Raw genomic sequence first — 19,981 nt, forward strand, 5'->3', positions numbered from 1 at the left:
AGGCAGAACAGAACAGAACAGAACTTTATTACACCCAGGCCGTTAGGCAACGGCATATGGGGAAACAATTAGCATGTTCAAGGTCATACCTCTGTACAAACAAAGTACAGCTTCGTACAATACAGAATCCAAGACATGTTCTGTTACGATGTGTAAAAGAACATTACTGTGTCACTATCGGTAGAGAAATAAAATATCCATCTAATGCCTTTTGAAAAGGCGTCGGGTGTTTTATCAAGACATTATAACACTAGGGGGCCAGTCGTCAGTTACCATGACAACAGGGCTGTTGGATTACGAAGGATAGGTTTGTCACAGAAATATTTTGAGAGAGAGAGAGAGAGAGAGAGAGAGAGAGAGAGAGAGAGAGAGAGAGAGAGAGAGAGAGAGAGAGAGAGAGAGAGAGAGAGTATATAAAAGCAAGATACGAGGCTATAGACCTTTTCTGTCCTGGACGGAGGAGCCGGCGAATGTCGACACTTGCGCCCATGACAGGCGTGCACTACGACAGTTTGCTCTGAATGTGCACGCTAAACACTATAACCTGAGCTGAACTAAAGCGATTACTAATACAAGTATGGTCCGAGACCCCAGTGTGTAGGGTCCCCGGGGCGCCTTCCACAATACAAACGGACTTCATTACGTCTGACCACCAGGGGGCAGCGTTTTGTTGACTGTTTTTCAGATTGGGTGATAATACTGACACCTCCTGTTTCCTGCAGATAAACATGGCCATTAGAGCAATGTCTGTAACTAAACCTCTTCTAAATAGCTGGAGCCGCCAGTTCAAAGACATACCTTAACAAGGTGTGAAAAAGGCAGTATTGAGCCTTTCGTAACAATAGCACGCTAACTCCGTTTAGTGGTCCGTTGTAACTAATTTGGTTTGTTTACTGTCATACTTAAAGGTTAATTAGATCCATAGAGTAACTAGTCCCCTACCGATCCAAATGGATTGAACTATAGGTTTCGTCTCCGTCCTTCTCTCTGTCTATCTGTTTGTCTGTCCATCTTTCTTTCTGACTAACTGTCTGTCCGTATATCGAACATATACTTTCCCGGATGTTTTGAGTTATTGAGATATTGAGTTGTCATTTTGTTTATAGCTTTATCATGTATTGTTACAGATCAAGTTTGCCTGTTATGGGAATTTACCTATTTTCGACAGAGTTATAGCCCTTGAACGTAGGCGATATGAAAATTTCTTTACTGGGCTGAGGACCATCCCATTGTTGTGGTCACGATAATAAGTAAAATAACCTTTGTGGAGATTGCGGGTTTACTCTTTTACTGACTACATTTGTCAAACCAAAGTGTGTTTGTTTTGTTTTAACGACATCACTAGAGTAATTTCGGCTGTTGAATGTCAAACATTTGCTAATTCTGACACGAAGTCTTCAGAGGAAACCCGCTACATTAGCAGTATATTAGATGTTTTTTATACACTTTCCAACAGACAGGACAGCACACACCAATGACTTTGATATAACAGTCTTGGAGCACTGCTTGGATGGGGACAACATCTAATGGGTTCGACGAGGTTCGATCCTACGGTGTATGGACCCCAGGCGAGCGCTCTACCGACTGAGCTAAATCCCGCCTCGTTACAAACAAAATAGCTGTAGTCAACAATGTGCTGAGGTGTCGTTAAAGTTTGGTTTGTTTAACGACACCAGTAGAACACATTGATTTATTAATCATCGGGTATTGGATGTCAAATATCTGGTAATTTTGACATAAACTGTGGTAGTCTTAGAGAGGAAACCCGCTACATTTTTCTATTAGTAGCAAGCGATCTTTTATATGCACCACCCCACAGACAAACTAGCACATACACGGCCTTTGATATACCAGTCGTGGTGCACTGACTGGAATGAGAAATAGCCTAATGGTCCCACCAACGGGATCGATCTTAGACCGACAGCGAGCGCTCTACCATGGTTTACGTCCTACCCATTGAGGTATCGTCAAACATTCGTTCCAGTTACAGTGGTATCTAGACTAGCTGTATTATACGACATTACAGCTGATAACGGTTAATGACATGTCGTCGTTGTTACAATTGATACATGTATATCCACTCTGAAAATTGTATCCCACGTTCAAGATATTGCAGAAGGCGACATTCCAGCCCCGTCATTCTGTAGCCTGTGTTCGTGTAGCACCATGTCGGGATTAGATCCATTATCCACGCCTTCCTTTGACCACACGTCATGCTGCCTAGCGCAGGTTATCATTCACGAATTCCTCAGCACGCTAGCAGTGTCTCTCCTGTGGTATTACCGGATCTTTGTGATGTACCAGCACATAGCTGTGTTCCTACACAAACGTAGAGGTGTTACAACACATTGAGCTCGGTCTATCATTTTAAATTTATCTATTCAACTGATTGCGTTTTTCTCGTTCCAACCAACGCATCACAACTGGTCAAAGGCCGTGATATGTGCTTTTCTGTGCATACAAAAGACCCCTTGTGTCATTAGGAAACTGTTTCAAACATGTAGCGGATTTACTCTGATGACTACGTGTCAGAATTACCAATTGTTTGACATCCAATAGCCGATGATTAATAATAAATCAATGTGCTCTAGTGGTGTCGTTAAACAAGGGGAAAACACCTTTAATCTGTTGTATCGTTACATTAATTCATTCATTCTTTTTAGCTATCTGGGCTGTGTGTCCAGGACAGTGGGTTAGTTGTTAATAGTGATATAGGTAAGTCGGTGTAGTGGTCTTACATCTACCCATTGAGTGGTTAAAATTCGTTCTGGGTAGGAGCCGGTACCAGGCTGCGAACCTAATACCTACCAGTCGTATGTCCGATGGCTTAATCACGACACCACTGAGGCCGGTGTATCGTTCCTTGTTGTCTTGACTTTATATAATCCGGTTTAGGAAATCAAGGGCGTACGCAGGACATTTTGCAGGGGGGTGGGGGGGGGGGGGGGTCGAGATGTCTGGCGAAGCCCGACACCGCGAACGCCGCGGCGGGGGGTCTGCTGGGATATGAAATTTGTTTTCGCCTTGAGCGGGTGTGTGTGTGTGTGTGTTTCCCCCCCCCCCCCCCCCCCCCCCCCCCCCGCGCACGCGCCTGGAAATAGTTCAGCATAAAAAATACTGTCAGGGTTGTTAAAGCCCGAGGGATGGGGAAGGGGTGGGGGATGTTTTGGGTTACACGGGCACGACTTTTTCAAAGTTAAAACAATTCTGATTTGCCCTTTTAAATATGTTCTTCATGATTACAAATATGTTAACCTCTGATGTTTGAAGTTACTTGTTATATGTAGTACTAAATGCTAACCACTGCAAGTGGTTGAGTGTCACCTGTATAATAGCAACACGACGCGGTACTCTGTCATGAGGGTGGCTAACTGAATTTGTTTGTGGTCGACCTGTGTTCATGTACACAAGTAGGCAAATGAATGTATTGTATTCCGCCTGAAACACACCGGCCTCGCTGGCGTCGTAGTTAGGCCATCGGTCTACAGTCTGGTAGGTACTGGGTTCGGATCCCAGTCGAGGCATGGGATTTTTAATCCAGATACCGACTCCAAATCCCGAGTGAATTCCCCGCAAGGCTCAATGGGTATGTGTAAACCACTGGCAACGACCAGTGATCCATAACTGGTTCAACAAAGGCCATGGTTTGTGCTATCCTGCCTGTGGGAAGCGCAAATAAAAGATTCCTTGCTGCTAATTGGAAAGAGTAGCCCATGTAGTGGCGACAGCGGGTTTCCTCTCAAAATATGTGTGGTCCTTAGCCATATGTCTGATGCCATATAACCGTAAATAAAATGTGTTGAGTACGTCGTTAAATAAAACATTTCTTTCTTTTGTTTGCAAAGTGGTTGTCAAGGGAGGGCAGTCCTCAGAACTAGCAATGGAAATACCCTTTTGACAGTAGTGTATTTCTTCAGAGAATATATTATACTCTCACACAGGAACTGTATTGAGCTGTATGGAGTAATGCGTGGTGGAGTTCTCTAGTTCCTGCTGACCCACCATCACATACAAACTGACACAAGTAGGCAAATGAATGTATTGTATTCCGTCTGACACACTTCAAACGGGTAATCATCACCTTGCATTATTATTTCATTACGCTATATGATTCCAACCAACTAAAACGCACCGACTGGAAGTGATACAGAAGAAACTCTTGCCGTATTTCTCGTGAGATAATTATAGATCTACCTGTGTCAGTTATATACGAACAACTGTTATTAATAGTATAGACATCCAGGACCGTACTCAGCTGGGAGGCAAATAAAGAAAGAAATGTTTTAGTTAACGACGCACTGAACACATTTTATTTACGGTTATATGGCGTCAGACATATGGTTAAGGACCACACAGATATTGAGAGGAAACCCGCTGTCGCCAATTCATGGGCTACTCTTTTCGATTAGCAGCAAGGGATGTTTTATATGCACCATCCCACAGACAGGGTAGTACATAACACGGTCTTTGATATACAAGTCGTGGTGCACTGGCTGGAACGGGAAATAACTCAATTGGCCCACCAACAGGGATCGATCCCAGACCGACCGCTCATCGAGCGAGCGTTTTACCACTGGTTTACGTCCTGCCCCTCAGCTAGGATGCAGGGGGATCTACATCCCCTGGGAAATTCTCCAAAAGATCCCCCTTTTCTAGACAGATACTAATGATAAATGATTTTTAATTGGTGATTATCGATAAGTGAGAGAAGTCAGTGACGAATCACGTGCTGTTTTACAAAGTGTGAGAGAAGTCATTGACCAATCACGTGCTGTTTTACAAATTGTCTTTCTCGTTACAGATGGACTGTCGCAGACCCCAGAAGGCCAAGAAGCGTAACGTGTTCAAGGGATCAGTGTTAGTGGATACACTGTTGGAACAGAATCATCGCCGCTTCCGGTCTCGGTTTTCTGCTATCAAGTTTGCCAAGCGACTCTTTCGAGAAGGTGTCATCAAAAGTATTTTTGGGACGCGATCTTTTGAAGACTCTGCTCAGTTATATATGTGGGAGGACGATGACATTGTTCTACGTCGACGTCATATGATGACGTCATCAGTACCTGTGTACCAGACGTGTAGCATTCAACGTCAGCATTTAGGAACACCCGCGAACTTGGAAGGCGACTTTCGGGCCGAAAGGCAGGACATTAAAATCATAGACGACGTCAAGAACAAGATAATCAACAGGAGCGATAATTTAAACATCGTGTCGTCATTCAACAAGTTTTTCCAGGTAGTGGAGAAAGACTTTCCCGAGCGACCTACACCTCCCATCCACCAAGTGGCTTACAGACAGGCGTACCCCTGGGACTCTAAGCGAGAAAGCACGTGCTCCACAGACAGCTCTATAGATACACGGACACGGGACAAAAACCCGAGATACATGAACAACGTCATCATGGGGAGCACTCGGGGACACATGCCCATACCAGAGGAACGTCTGGACGTCCTCTCTGAACGCGCAGACGCTGGGTCCGTCGATTATGACGTTACGTCACAGACGGTTCCCGGGACTCTGACAAGCCACGCCTCCTCGGCTGGAACCATGGAGAGCGAGGGCAGTCAGCGGCGGTGGGCGGAGCCTAGCTACTCGTACTCTGACAACGAGAAGCAGCTGATCGAGGAGATGAAGAAGATGAGGAAGGAGCACCAGAACATCCTGAGGACGTACGAGGAGCGCATCAACAAACTGATGGCCAAGATGCACGAATTGAGGAGCATCGCCGAGATGTTGGAGAACTCCAGCACCAAGTCCTCGCCGTACGCCGTCCTCCCAGCCAAGGCCAGCTTGCTGAATATCATAGGTAACTATTGTCTTTAGCACACAACCTAGAACACCCAGCCAAGGCCAGCTTGCTGAACATCATAGGTAACTATTGTCTTTAATACACACTAGAACACCCAGCCAAAGCCAGCTTGCTGAATATCATAGGTTACTATTGTCTTTAGTACAGACTCTTAGAACACCCAGCCAAGGCCAGCTTGCTGAATATCATAGGTAACTATTGTCTTTAGCACACAACCTAGAACACCCAGCCAAGGCCAGCTTGCTGAACATTATAGGTAACTATTGTCTTTAATACACACTAGAACACCCAGCCAAAGCCAGCTTGCTGAATATCATAGGTTACTATTGTCTTTAGTACAGACTCTTAGAACACCCAGCCAAGGCCAGCTTGCTGAATATCATAGGTAACTATTGTCTTTAGCACACAACCTAGAACACCCAGCCAAGGCCAGCTTGCTGAACATTATAGGTAACTATTGTCTTTAATACACACTAGAACACCCAGCCAAAGCCAGCTTGCTGAATATCATAGGTTACTATTGTCTTTAGTACAGACTCTTAGAACACCCAGCCAAGGCCAGCTTGCTGAATATCATAGGTAACTATTATCTTTAGTACAGATTATAGTACATCCAGCACTATTTAAAAGACTTCCTAACACCCAACTAACGACAGTTTACTGAATACCATTGGTAAAATTATTTAATTAAGACTCTAGAACACTCGGTCAAGGCCAGTGTGCAGAATAGCATGAGTAATTCACCATAAGTGTCTTTAATACAGACTTTCGAATATCCAGCCAAGGCCACTTTAAAATTATTTTTGTTTATTTATTTATCTATTTTATTTTATTTTATTATCTCAGCCAAGTCCATTTATATCTGAATATCATATGTAATTTCATTTAATTAATCCTTTAAAAGAAAAAAATCAGACATACTCTAGAACTCCCAGGTACGGCAGTTTTCTGAATATCATAAGTAACTGTCTTTAATAAAGACTCTAGAATACCCAGCATTAATACAGACTCTCTAACACCAAGCTAAGGCCAGTTTGCTGAACATCATGGGTAATTTTCTTTAATTATTCCTTTAAAACATAAGATTAAATAATAACCTAGAATACCCAAATAAGGCCAGTTTGCTGAATATCATAAATAATTGTTTTTAATATAGACTCTCTAACACCCAGCCAAGTCCAGTTTGTTAAATATCGTAGTAAATTTTATTTAGTTATTCCTTAAAAAAAAACAATTTAACCATACCGTATAACACCAAGATTAGGTCAGTTTGATGAATAACATAAGTACAATTATTTAATAATACAGACTCTAGAACACCAATCAAAGGCCATTTTACTCTTTATTTGTTTATTTATGTTGGGGTTTTTGTTTGTTGTTTTTTTGCTAAATTATAGAGGTAAAATTAGTTAATACATCTTTACGTTAGTACTCATATATATATATATATATATATATATATATATATATATATATATATATATATATATATATATATGTATGTATGTATGTATGTATGTATGTATGTATGTATGTATATATATATGTATGTATGTGTATATATATATATATATATATATATATATATATATATATATATATATATATATATATATATATATATAACCATATGTAGTTTGCTGAAGATTAAATTGGTAAAATATGTACTTTGTCATTTAATCGATTCTCCAGCAAAGCAATGACGATAGGTAAACTATTTAACTCAATGAATGATCACCTAGAACAAACAACAAGAGGACAACCTATAACAATTATAATAAATACGCTCAGTTACATTTAGATTTATTAAAACCATGTTCAGATGACCTTTCGTTTGTGAATGGTAATTAAAATATAGACCAATCAAATTTCACCCCGACCAGGCAATGGGTGAGGGACAATGGGCTTCTGTTATGTCGTAACGAATGCGAATACGTTGTCCGTAATGCGCAATTCGCATTTTGTTATATTTCCATGCAAATTATAGATTGCCCATATTACATAATTGCTTTTCCGGATACGCATATTTTCCCGTATGGACATCTTACGCAAAAATAGTTTATTTACATGTATGCGTTTGCATACTTACATAATATCATCAATATGCGGACGACAAATTACGTAGACGTATAAACGTATAAAAGGAATATGTCCACTACAGTGATTGAAATGTTGCATTGTGGATCCTTTACGTAATAAAATTAGTTTCCCAACCAAAATGTCTGAACACTCAAAATCCGCGTATGAATATACAAGTACTTGTATTACGAACAGACAACCATTGGTTACGTTACACTGTAGCGTTGTGGTTAAAAGACACCACAACCTGAAAGTTGATCTTTAGCCCACCTGAAATACATTCTTGATTACTGGTGTTATATAAAACAACAGCATGTCACCGACAGATTGATATCTCAAATACAATGGCTTGTACGCTCTGTTAGAAATCCATATCGACTGTTATTTTAATCCATCGATTTCTTTCTGCAAGGTTTTATAAATAGAAATGAAACGAAAACAGTGATTTGAAACAATTTAGAAAACAAAAGAAGTGTAATCGGTGTTTTGTTTTAGTCTTTCACATGCATGAACTATGATGCCTTCCACCAGTAAAGTTAGACGAAAGGTTCATTGGCGTTATAGGCCGCTACGTTTCATTAGCAGCAGTGCCTTGTGCAGTCCTAACTACTAAGTAGGCAGGATGTATCGAGCTGGTGAGTTGCAGTCCTGACTACTAAGTAGGCGGGATGTATCGAGCTGGTGAGTTGCAGTCCTGACTACTAAGTAGACGGGATGTATCGAGCTGGTGAGTTGCAGTCCTGACTACTAAGTAGGCGGGATGTATCGAGCTGGTGAGTTGCAGTCACCATAAACAATAAGTACAAAAAGGTCAAGTTCGCTTTGTTGAACGTCACCACTAGAGAACACTGATTAACTAGCCGTCTGCTATTGGATGTGAAACATTTGGTAATTCTGCAGAGGGAATCTGCTACATTTTTTCCATTAGTAGGGTTCTTTTATGTGCATTTTTCCTGAAACAGGACAGCACATGCCACAACGTTTGATATATCAGTCACATAGCACTAGTTGGGACATGGGAAAACCCCAGTCAGAGGATAGGTCCACCGAGGAAATCCAATCCATGTACCCAGGCACCCCAAGCGATCTCTCTGTCAACTGACCTATATCCCGCCAGCCATGGACGACAATACATTGTGTATGTTCAAACTTGTTCAAACCAGTCTTGGTGATATATGGGAAAGTATACGTGAAGACGTTATCAAAACATCACTTGGACTCTAGCTTGTACAGAGATAGGAGCCTGGTGTCGTTCACATTTACACGCCAAAGACGGGATAGGACGGACCCCTGTCGGACTTAAGCGGCTCTCACGGACTCAGTGTACAAGTGAAAAGCCACTACGCTGACGTCTCTCTCATTAACCAGTAACACCTAACCCACTGTCCTGGAAAGAGCCCAGAGAACCGCGGTATGTCAAAAAAAAAAACTGAAAAAAAGCGTGCTAGCATCTTAATTGGATATAAGCACAGACAAAAATCAATAGAAGCGAAATGAAAGGCAGTATGGTGTATACAACGACTTTGATATACTGGTCGTAGAATAGTGACGGCAAAACAATGAGCAACGGGGAATAACCCAACATTTCTGTTAACCAGGATTGATCCTGGGAGCTGTCGTTTCTTAGAGCGACATAATTCTACCTCTTGAACCAAGTCCTGCCTCCTTTCACCTGTGACAATTTTTACCTGTAATTTAATTCGTAATTGAGGAAAATAGCCTATTTCCTGAACACGTGCCTCGTTCATCGACACCAAGGCGAAATGATGTAAAGCAGAATGCGCGATACGTAATGTATATCGTATAACTAGCGTCAGGACGACAGAGTAACCGGACGGTTAACCCACTTAATCGAGGGTTTGCGAGTCGGTGGCCAAGCAGGCCGACATCAGAGGTTAAACACACAGACACGGGTTGAATACCGCGGTGATACACTTGATGAATGGACAATGTGAAGAATTTAACAGCAAGTTAGTCACAGGTGCGATGGAGTCTGTCGATTACAGGTGATATTTAGAGCTATAAGGTGATGTAAACACCACTAATTCCCGCAGGTTACATGTTTATAAATATCAGGTTAAAGATTTGATTTAACATACGAGCCAGTAGAATACAAAGGGGTGGACATTGTAATGACGTGTAATTGGCTGCGGTAGGTTCCAGTCTTATCAAACTAAACTTCATGTGTTTATTAAATACTGAATGTTTTTATTGCCTATTTATGAATGTACTGAAGTACTTCTGCATATTGAGGATAATATTACACTTATATGTGTCTACGAAAGCGCATTAGGGTTATTCTGTATGGGGAAGAAGCATGCTATCGCAACATAAACTGGAGATACCGACACACTAGCTTGATATACTGGGGTGTTGTTAAACATAAATTCAACAATTACTAAGTAACTGACTAATTAAGTAAGTAAGTAAGTAAGTAAGTAATTGGGAAAACGCACTAATTCCATTGTATGGGCTACTCGTTTCGATTAGAAGCAAGGGTTCTTTGATATACAATATTCCATTGATAGGATAGTACATACCATGGTTTTTATTACGCAAATTGTGGAGCACTAGCTAGAGTAAGAAATAGACCAAACGGGTCCACCGATGGGGATCGATCGTTGATCGATTGCGCATGAACCAAGCGCTTAACCATCGGCCTAAACCCCGCCCTCTTCTTGATTTTGATGCGAATCGTGAAGCAATGAGGATTCGACAGCTTATATGATAGCCGCGGTACTTTGATCATACATTGGAGTCAATGGTTACACGTCAGGATCGATTGCATAAAAGTGCTGGAGGGCTCGATTGATGGTGGTGGTGGTGTTGTTGGTTGATGTCCCATGAAAGAATTATGTTTCAGATTTCCGTCTGTGGGTCTCACATGATTAAACTTTCACTAATGCTTAGAAATTAACCATAGGTCAATCACAGTAAAACTAATTCTACCTCCCCCTTCTCCCGTTGTCAAATCCAAGATCTGGACATAGTAACATTGCGATAATATATAAATCTGCGATTGTTACACTGCGATAATAGATAAAATTGCTATTGTTACACTGCGATAATAAATAAAACTGCTATTGTTACACTGCGATAATATATAAATCTGCGATTGTTTCACTGCGATAATAGATAAAACTGCTATTGTTACACTGCGATAATATATAAAACTGCGATTGTTACACTGCGATAATATATAAATCTGCGATTGTTACACTGCGATAATAGATAAAACTGCTATTGTTACACTGCGATAATATATAAATCTGCGATTGTTACACTGCGATAATAGATAAAACTGCTATTGTTACACTGCGATAATAGATTAAACTGCGATTGTTACATCGCGATAATAGATTAAACTGCTATTGTTACACTGTGATAATAGATTAAACTGCGATTGTTACACTGCGATGATAGATTAAACTGCGATTGTTACATCGCGATAATAGATTAAACTGCGACTGTTACATCGCGATAATACATTAACCTGCTATTGTTGCACTGCGATAATATATTAAACTGCGATTGTTGCACTGCGATAATAGATTAAACTGCGATTGTTACATCGCGATAATAGATTAAACTGCTATTGTTACACTGCGATAATAGATTAAACTGCGACTGTTACATCGCGATAATACATTAACCTGCTATTGTTGCACTGCGATAATATATTAAACTGCGATTGTTGCACTGCGATAATAGATTAAACTGCGATTGTTACATCGCGATAATAGATTAAACTGCGATTGTTACATCGCGATAATTGATAAATCTGCCATTATAACACTGAGATTCTAGATACATCTGCGATTGAAAAAAAAAAGTTTGTTTTACTTAACGACGCCACTAGAGCGCATTGATTTTTGATCTTATCAACGGCTATTGGACGTCAAACATGGTAATTCTGACTGTTTTTAGTGGAAATCCGCTGTCGCCACATAGGATACTCTTTTACGACAGGCAGCAAGATATCTTTTATTTGCGCTTCCCACAGGCAGGATAGCACAAACCATGACCTTTGTTGAACCAGTTATGGATCACTGGTCGGTGCAAGTGGTATACACCTACCCATTGAGCCTTGCGGGGCACTCACTCAAGGTTTGGAGTCGGTATCTGGATTAAAAATCTCATGCCTCGACTGAGATCCGAACCCAGTACCTACCAGCGTGTTGACCGATGGCCTAACCACGACGCCACCGAGGCCGGTTAATCTGCGATTGTTGCACTGTGATAATAGAGAAACCTGCGATTGTTACACTGCAATAATAGATAAATCTGCGATTGTTACACTGAAATAATAGCGAAACCTGTGATTGTTACACTGCGATAATAGATAACTCTGCGATTGTTACACTGAAATAATAGAGAAACCTGCGATTGTTACACTGCGATAATAGATAAATCTGCGATTGTTACACTGAAATAATAGAGAAACCTGTGATTGTTACACTGCGATAATAAATAAATCTGCGATTGTTACACTGAGATAAATCTGCGATTGTTACACTGCGATAATAGATAAATCTTCGATTGTTACACTGCGATAATAGATACATCTGCGATTGTTACACTGCGATAATAGATACATCTTCGATTGTTACACTGTGATAATAGATAAATCTGCGATTGTTACACTGCGATAACAGATAAATCTGCGATTGTTACACTGCGATAACAAATAAATCTGCGATTGTTACACTGCGATAATAGATAAATCTGCGATTATTACACTGCGATAACAGATCAATCTGCTATTGTTACACTGCAATAACAGATACATCTGCGATTGTTACACTGCAATAATAGATAAATCTGCGATTGTTACACTGTGATAATAGTTACATCTGCGATTGTTACACTGCAATAATAGATACATCTGCGATTGTTACACTGCAATAATAGATAAATCTGCGATTGTTACAGTGCAATAATAGATACATCTGCGATTGTTACAGTGCGATAATAGATACATCTGCGATTGTTACAGTGCAATAATAGATATATCTGCAATTGAAATACTGCAATAATAGATACATCTGCGATTGTTACATTGGGATAATAGATAAATCTGCGATTGTTACACTGTGATAATAGATAAATCTGCGACTGTTACACTGCAATAACAGATACATCTGCGATTGTTACACTGTGATAATAGATAAATCTGCGACTGTTACACTGCAATAACAGATACATCTGCGATTGTTACAGTGCGATAATAGATAAATCTGCGATTGTTACAGTGCGATAATAGATAAATCTGCGATTGTTACACTGCCATAATAGATACATCTGCTATTGTTACAGTGCAATAATAGATACATCTGCGATTGTTACACTGCCATAATAGATACATCTGCGATTGTTACACTGCAATAATAGATACATCTGCTATTGTTACAGTGCAATAATAGATAACATCTGCGATTGTTACACTGCAATAATAGATACATCTGCTATTGTTACAGTGCAATAATAGATACATCTGCGATTGTTACACTGCGATAATAGATACATCTGCGATTGTTACACTGCGATAATAGATACATCTGCGATTGTTACACTGCGATAATAGATACATCTGCGATTGTTACACTGCGATAATAGATACATCTGCGATTGTTACACTGCGATAATAGATACATCTGCGATTGTTACACTGCGATAATAGATACATCTGCGATTGTTACACTGCGATAACAGATACATCTGCGATTGTTACACTGCGATAACAGATACATCTGCGATTGTTACACTGCGATAATAGATACATCTGCGATTGTTACACTGCGATAATAGATACATCTGTGATTGTTACAGTGCGATAATAGATAAATCTGCGATTGAAACACTGCAATAATATATATATCTGCGATTGTTACAGTGCGATAATAGATAAATCTGCGATTGAAACACTGCAATAATAGATACATCTGTGATTTTTACAGTGCGATAACAAACAAATCTGCGATTGTTACACTGAGATAAATCTGTGATTGTTACACTGAGATAAATCTGTGATTGTTGCACTGTGATAATAGATAAATCTGCGATTGTTACACTGCAATAATAGATAAACCTGCGATTGTTACACTGCGATAACAGTTCTCTCGTTTTGCTTCCATTCAGGAACAAAGCTGGAAGAGGAAACCAAGCGAGCGGTCTCGGGCTTGAAGCAGGATGACGGTCTGCCCCCTCCACTGCCGCCGAGACCGGGGCGGGGCTACAAGGTCTACCCGAACAAACCCATAATACACACCACCGTCAGCATGAAAACACTGCCCTGGTCGAGGATCATTATCACAGATCCGGGTACGTCATTGTGACGTCATTATGTTTAGGGTCTCATTGCACCTTTCACTTTTGTTTTTGCAATATGTATTAATAAGATAGTTAAAAACATTAAAAGCTTGTACCCTCACGATCACAGTTGACTGGTAGAGATTCTGAAATAAGCTATCGTACCACACTTCACTGTCGGTCAACATTTGTATTAAAAATACAATGGTATCGACATGGAGACTGTTATACCAAACATTTATAACAAAGCATCTGGGCTAAGGTATCATGTCAGTGTTCGCCTTACTCGATCATTTGCTTCAGAAATATCACTAAGGAGGGTATCATGCCACACTTAGCTGGCGTACTTTCTGAAATGGGTATTGTCCCACAAATTGTCTTGTGTACTTATCGTATATAGCGATACAAAATCGTCACGAAGGATCTCATACCACAGATACACGGCGCAGGTGCAAAGATAAGGTATCACGCCACAGTTCACATTACGTCATCGTTTGTATTAGAAATACAATGGTATCACCTTGAAGAATTTCATACAACAGTTGGCTGATGCAGTTTGATATATAAAATATCATGCCACGCTGCGCCTTTTCTCGCAAGTGTATTAAAAATAGGTTTCGTACCACAGTTTTCAACCATAGCCAATAAGAGAGGGATTCGTCCACAATCCTTACCGCATCATGTCTTATAGAAATGTATTGATATCTCCATGAAGGTCTCACGCCAGAGTTCGCCGGTGTAGTATCTAATATAAAATGTCATGCCGTTTTGTCTTATCGTTTATATAAAGAATACCACTGTACACCCCGAATGTTGTCTTACCCGGCTCTGTAAGCATCGTGGATTCGTAGTAGATTACCTATAACGGTATTGTCACTATACCAAGATCAAAATAAAACAGCATCATAATTATATTGTAGATTACCATGTTGCTGTGGTGAACACTGGTATGTCGATGAAAACCAAGAGAGACATTGCCTGACCATTAATTTATTTTACAATTCGGTAATGATGATATAATTAATGTTCATGCTCATACTCAACTAAATTCCAATATGCTAGCCTAGTCATCCACTATTCTGCCCAGTGCGCCTGATGAGGATATAGCTGATTGGCTTATTGCGAGTGCGTTTACCACGTTACAGACACTTAGACTGCCTCAGTTAGCCACAATGAGCCATTAGCAATACTTCAAACATTTTCTTGTTTCCATTTGAGTGACTCTTGCACATGGCGCCAAAACACACAAGCCCAATCCCCGCCCCCCAAAACCCAAAAAGGCACCCAAAACATATAACCCCCACCCCCAAGAAAAAACAAAACCAAAACACAAGAAACATGACCAATACAGCTACCTTATCTCCGGACAGTGAGAAGGTGTACATTCACGGCTGTTTACCTTTTGAAACCTTTAGTCTGGAGTCGGCCTTCCACAAAGTCAGGATACCGTATTTCAGTTTTAAGACAAGGTCAAACCAAACAGACTTTACTAACATCTCGACTTATTTCACAGTACTAACCCTGACCAGTGTTGGTTTCCAATCACTGACTGATTTAAATAACTAGTTTAAGATGTATACACTTTAGACTACTCTAACAGGGTAAGCATTTCGACTGAAAGTGCTGTGTTTATTGTCTGATTGTTTTGATTCTCTGTTCCAGGGATCGATGGCACCCAGCCGTCGATATGGCACAGTATGCAGGAGCCGACAATCGACACAGAAGAACTCGAAAAGTAGGTAAAGTACCATGCTCAAAACATGCGACTCAAAGTACATGAACGGAAACCAATAGTTTACATATAATTAATAAAACTATGTTTTGTAATTTCAGTATTTGAACATGGTAACAATAAATGATTTTAATAGTTTATACAAACTGGCTGTGTTTCGTTCACCAGGTTTCAGTATTTTCAATATTCGAATAGGTAACATAAATTGTTTTAACGTAATATTTTATATCTAGTATGGGAACAAATGTATTTTGTTTCTTGGCATTACAGTAAAATACACACCAAGAAGAACTGTTCTTTTAAAACATAAAATATCTCTGTTATGTTTAAACGAATAAAAGAAGTGTTGTGTTAAAACGTATAAAAGACGTGTTGTGTTCAAACGTATTTATATAAACAAAATGTTCTGTTAAAACGTATAAATGAAGTGTTGTGTTAAATCGTATAAATGAAGTGTTCTGTTAAATCGTATAAACGAAGTGTTGTGTTAAAACGTATAAACAAAATGTTCTGTTAAAACGTATAAATGAAGTGTTGTGTTAAATCGTATAAACGAAGTGTTGTGTTAAAACGTATAAAAGAAGTGTTGTGTTAAAAGATATAAAAGGCGTGTTCTGTTAAAACGTACAAAAGAAGAGTTCTGTTAAAACGTATAAACGAAGTGTGTTCTGTTACTGTACACTAGTACTGACTTGTGCTGTGTTTGGTTCCCCAGGTTGTTCTGTAAGGCGGCTGAAGGTTCTTCCACGGAGGGCGTCACACTGTTCGACGATCTCTACTTTCGACGTGGAAGGCCCAAACAACAGGTAACTATCAGGCTAGTGTGTTTATAAAAAAACACCTCGAGACCTTGCCGATCTTCAAACTCGGGCCTTTATGAACAAATAGCTTTTACACACAACCTGTTCATACTGAGGAGCCTTAATAGACAGGTGGACGTTATAGCAGATCTCCATTATAGTAACGTCAGTTATATTTATGATCACAAGATCGAGAAAAAACATTCTTTGTGGTCATGTCTTGTAAGCTTGTGATTTAGGATCTTTGTCTTGACTAGTAAGTATATAAGAATCCTCAAATTTACGAAACAAAATATCAGCATCGACAACAAGAACATCGCCATCATCACCACCACCATCACTACCATCACCACCACCACTTCCCCCAACATCATACCCCAAACTTTCTTAACACTCAGTGTGTTTTGTCTTATAAACATATGATTTAAAATGGTATTGTTTTATTGTTTCTTTTCACATATTTCAGCCTGTATGTATGTTTGATGTTGACAAGTCTCAAAGAATCAAGGCTCAGCTGAAGACCATCACATGTCTGCTCACAGAATTCGTCCAGGTCTTGTCGACGCTGGACTCGGGGAGTCTCAATAAAGACAGGTAAACACTTCCTCGCGACAGGGCCGTAACTAACACTTTCGTCAGGGGAGTACACAGGGCGTGGTCGGGCTCACCACTTAGAGGTTGAGAGAGATCACCATCACTTCCATTTTGTGAGGGCCATAACTATTTATAATTTATTATATTCCTTGAAAAAGAAAGAAAGAAATGTTTTATTTAACGATGCACTCAACACATTTTATTTATGGTTATATGGCGTCAGACATATGGTTAAGGACCGCACAGATAGAGAGAGGAAACCCACTGTCGCCACTTCATGGGCTACTCTTTTCGATTAGCAGCAAGGGTTCTTTTATATGCACCATCCCACAGACAGGGTAGTACATACCACAGCCTTTGATATACCAGTCGTGGTGCACTGGCTGGAACGACAAATAGCCCAATGGGCCCAATATTCCTTGGCATCAGCTTTTAAAGACAAGGTAGATTTATTGAAATGACCCACAAACGGCTGCAATCCCTTTTAACAGTAAGCCACTAACACTGATGATCTGTATCAAAGAAAAAACCCCGCGTAATTACTATGTGTGTCCGGTCTCTGTAACTTAGGTTCTGGGTTCGATTCCCAATACCGTCTCCGTGACAGAGTGTTTCAACTGGTCAGTGGGGAGGTGTAAGGGTTAAGCATTAACTCCTCGTATTGAACGTCAAGTGAATATAACCACGAATATTAAACTGCAAACAATGAACAGCGTGACCGTAACAGCATGTATGATGATCAAGCACTAGAACGTTTTAATTTTGATTTTTGATTTGCACAACTTTGATTTAATAATTTTATCAAAAGTCTTGGTGTGTGATATCCTGTCTGTAGCCTATTGAATATATGAAAGAACGTTTGCTGCCATTAGTAGAGTTGTATCTGACGTGGCTCCAAGATATTTATTATTCTCTAGATCACAATTCACGACTGTCAGACATGGCATAATCAAAGATTAACAGCCACAGCTTATGTTCCACACGTTCTGAAAATGACAGTCCACTAGTTTACCATTTAAAACAAAATTAATAATTTAGTTAATTTGGTTGATGTTTATGTAATATAAATGAAATAAAAAAAATTAATCTGACGACAATGACTTGGACTTTATAACGAGTAACTGTTGTTCACAAATCTCGCTTGAGGATAATAATATAATCCTTGCAATTCGTTTTGAATTTTATTGTGAGATCGCCAACTAAGGAAAGAGCAGTGACTTAGGCCCATGGTTGCCAGCGATCGAAATGTGTTCAAGTGTCTTTAAACAAACATTCCTTTCCTCTCCTTTCTTTTAGCCTGGCCGAGCTGCTGGACCTTCTGAGTTCACCGAGAGAGACAGACAAGATTCTGCACTACGTGTCTAGGAAAGGAGCTGGTGAGTGGTTCGGATCCCTTCTACAACATATCCTGACAGTCAGAAATTGGGGGGGGGGGGGGGGGAGGAGTAGGAGGAGGATTCAGTGACGTTTAGATACAAAAGGAGGGATTTAACTATGCATATTTTAAACTTAATTTGAATTAATTCCACCTATTTCCAAGTCCGCTACTCGCTAGTGAAGGAGGGAGGGGCAGGGGGTAGTTTCCATTTCAACCAATACGAAGAAATGACCGTTTAGTTCAGACATGCTTACTATCTTTTACAGATTCTTGTTTTACTGCCCCTTTTATTTTATGATAGTCACGACACTGTATTTCATACTTGTTGTTTTTTCAGGTCACCTGGATTGTCCTGAATACCTCGTATATGAGCTGTCAAAGGTTGATCACTTTCGAGAGAGATTGGAATTTCTCAGGTTTAAACATAAACTTCAAATCAACCTTTTTGAAATAGGTAACTGACTAAATTTTTTTTAAATCTAATATTTTTGTAACAACTATGTTTACTTTTTATTAAATCAATGATTATTGATGTATAATAGTGTTTAAATTAATCATTAATTTTTTTTAATCCTTTTTGGTTTTGGAAATACTGAAATTTACAGCAATCAAAAGTTAGGATCTACTAATTATTTCATACAAAGATATGGTTTTAAAATTATGGTAATTACTTTAATAATATAAATTTTTTACCGTTTTTGAGGAGTATATTAATATTATAAGAGGAATTTTGGTACTGTCTTCGAAGGTAAAACAAATCCAGTCGAAGATTTACTGGAGTCATATAGTTAAAGCAAAAACATTGTTCTGATTTTGATTATAAATACAAACTGACTAAATTTATTGATGTGCGTTTTTAAGCCTTCGTTTACTGCTATAAATAGAGGAAAACGTTAAACGTTTTGTTTAACGACACCACTAGAACACATAGATGTTTTAATCATCGGCTGTTGAATGTTAACCATTTGATATTTTTACATTATTAGCAAGGGATCTTTTATATCCACCATCCCACAGAAAAGATAACACATACCACGGCCTTTGATATATCAGTCGTGGCGCACTGGCTAGGACGAGAAATAGCCCAATGGGCCCACCAATGGGGATCGATCCTAGAACGACTGCACATCAAGCAATGGGCTCTATCTCGCCCTCAGAGGCATGAGAGACCTACCATTTGCCATGGACAAAATTACTTAAACAATTCCCGTGGTTTTCAATGATTTTACCGCTGGACTCTATCTCGCCCTCAGAGGCATGAGAGACCTACCATTTGCCATGG

At 39.7% G+C, this 19,981-nt stretch overlaps 1 protein-coding gene across 3 annotated transcripts in view; it reads left to right on the forward strand.

Annotated features, from left to right (window-relative positions):
• Positions 1 to 19,981, forward strand: part of LOC121388525 (formin-J-like) — an 88,446-nt gene that overhangs the window by 55,536 nt on the left and 12,929 nt on the right. For 2 of the 3 annotated variants that reach the window (XM_041519894.1, XM_041519892.1), the window contains exons 2-8: positions 4,802 to 5,804; positions 14,025 to 14,207; positions 15,858 to 15,930; positions 16,643 to 16,733; positions 17,194 to 17,321; positions 18,618 to 18,697; positions 19,037 to 19,153. In XM_041519894.1, the coding sequence (XP_041375828.1) occupies positions 4,802 to 5,804; positions 14,025 to 14,207; positions 15,858 to 15,930; positions 16,643 to 16,733; positions 17,194 to 17,321; positions 18,618 to 18,697; positions 19,037 to 19,153 (1,675 nt within the window). The remainder of the gene's footprint in view (positions 1 to 4,801; positions 5,805 to 14,024; positions 14,208 to 15,857; positions 15,931 to 16,642; positions 16,734 to 17,193; positions 17,322 to 18,617; positions 18,698 to 19,036; positions 19,154 to 19,981) is intronic. The other variant, XM_041519893.1, reaches the window with a different exon arrangement.

Source organism: Gigantopelta aegis, chromosome 14, assembly GCF_016097555.1.
Source record: "Gigantopelta aegis isolate Gae_Host chromosome 14, Gae_host_genome, whole genome shotgun sequence".
Classification (NCBI taxonomy): domain Eukaryota; kingdom Metazoa; phylum Mollusca; class Gastropoda; order Neomphalida; family Peltospiridae; genus Gigantopelta; species Gigantopelta aegis.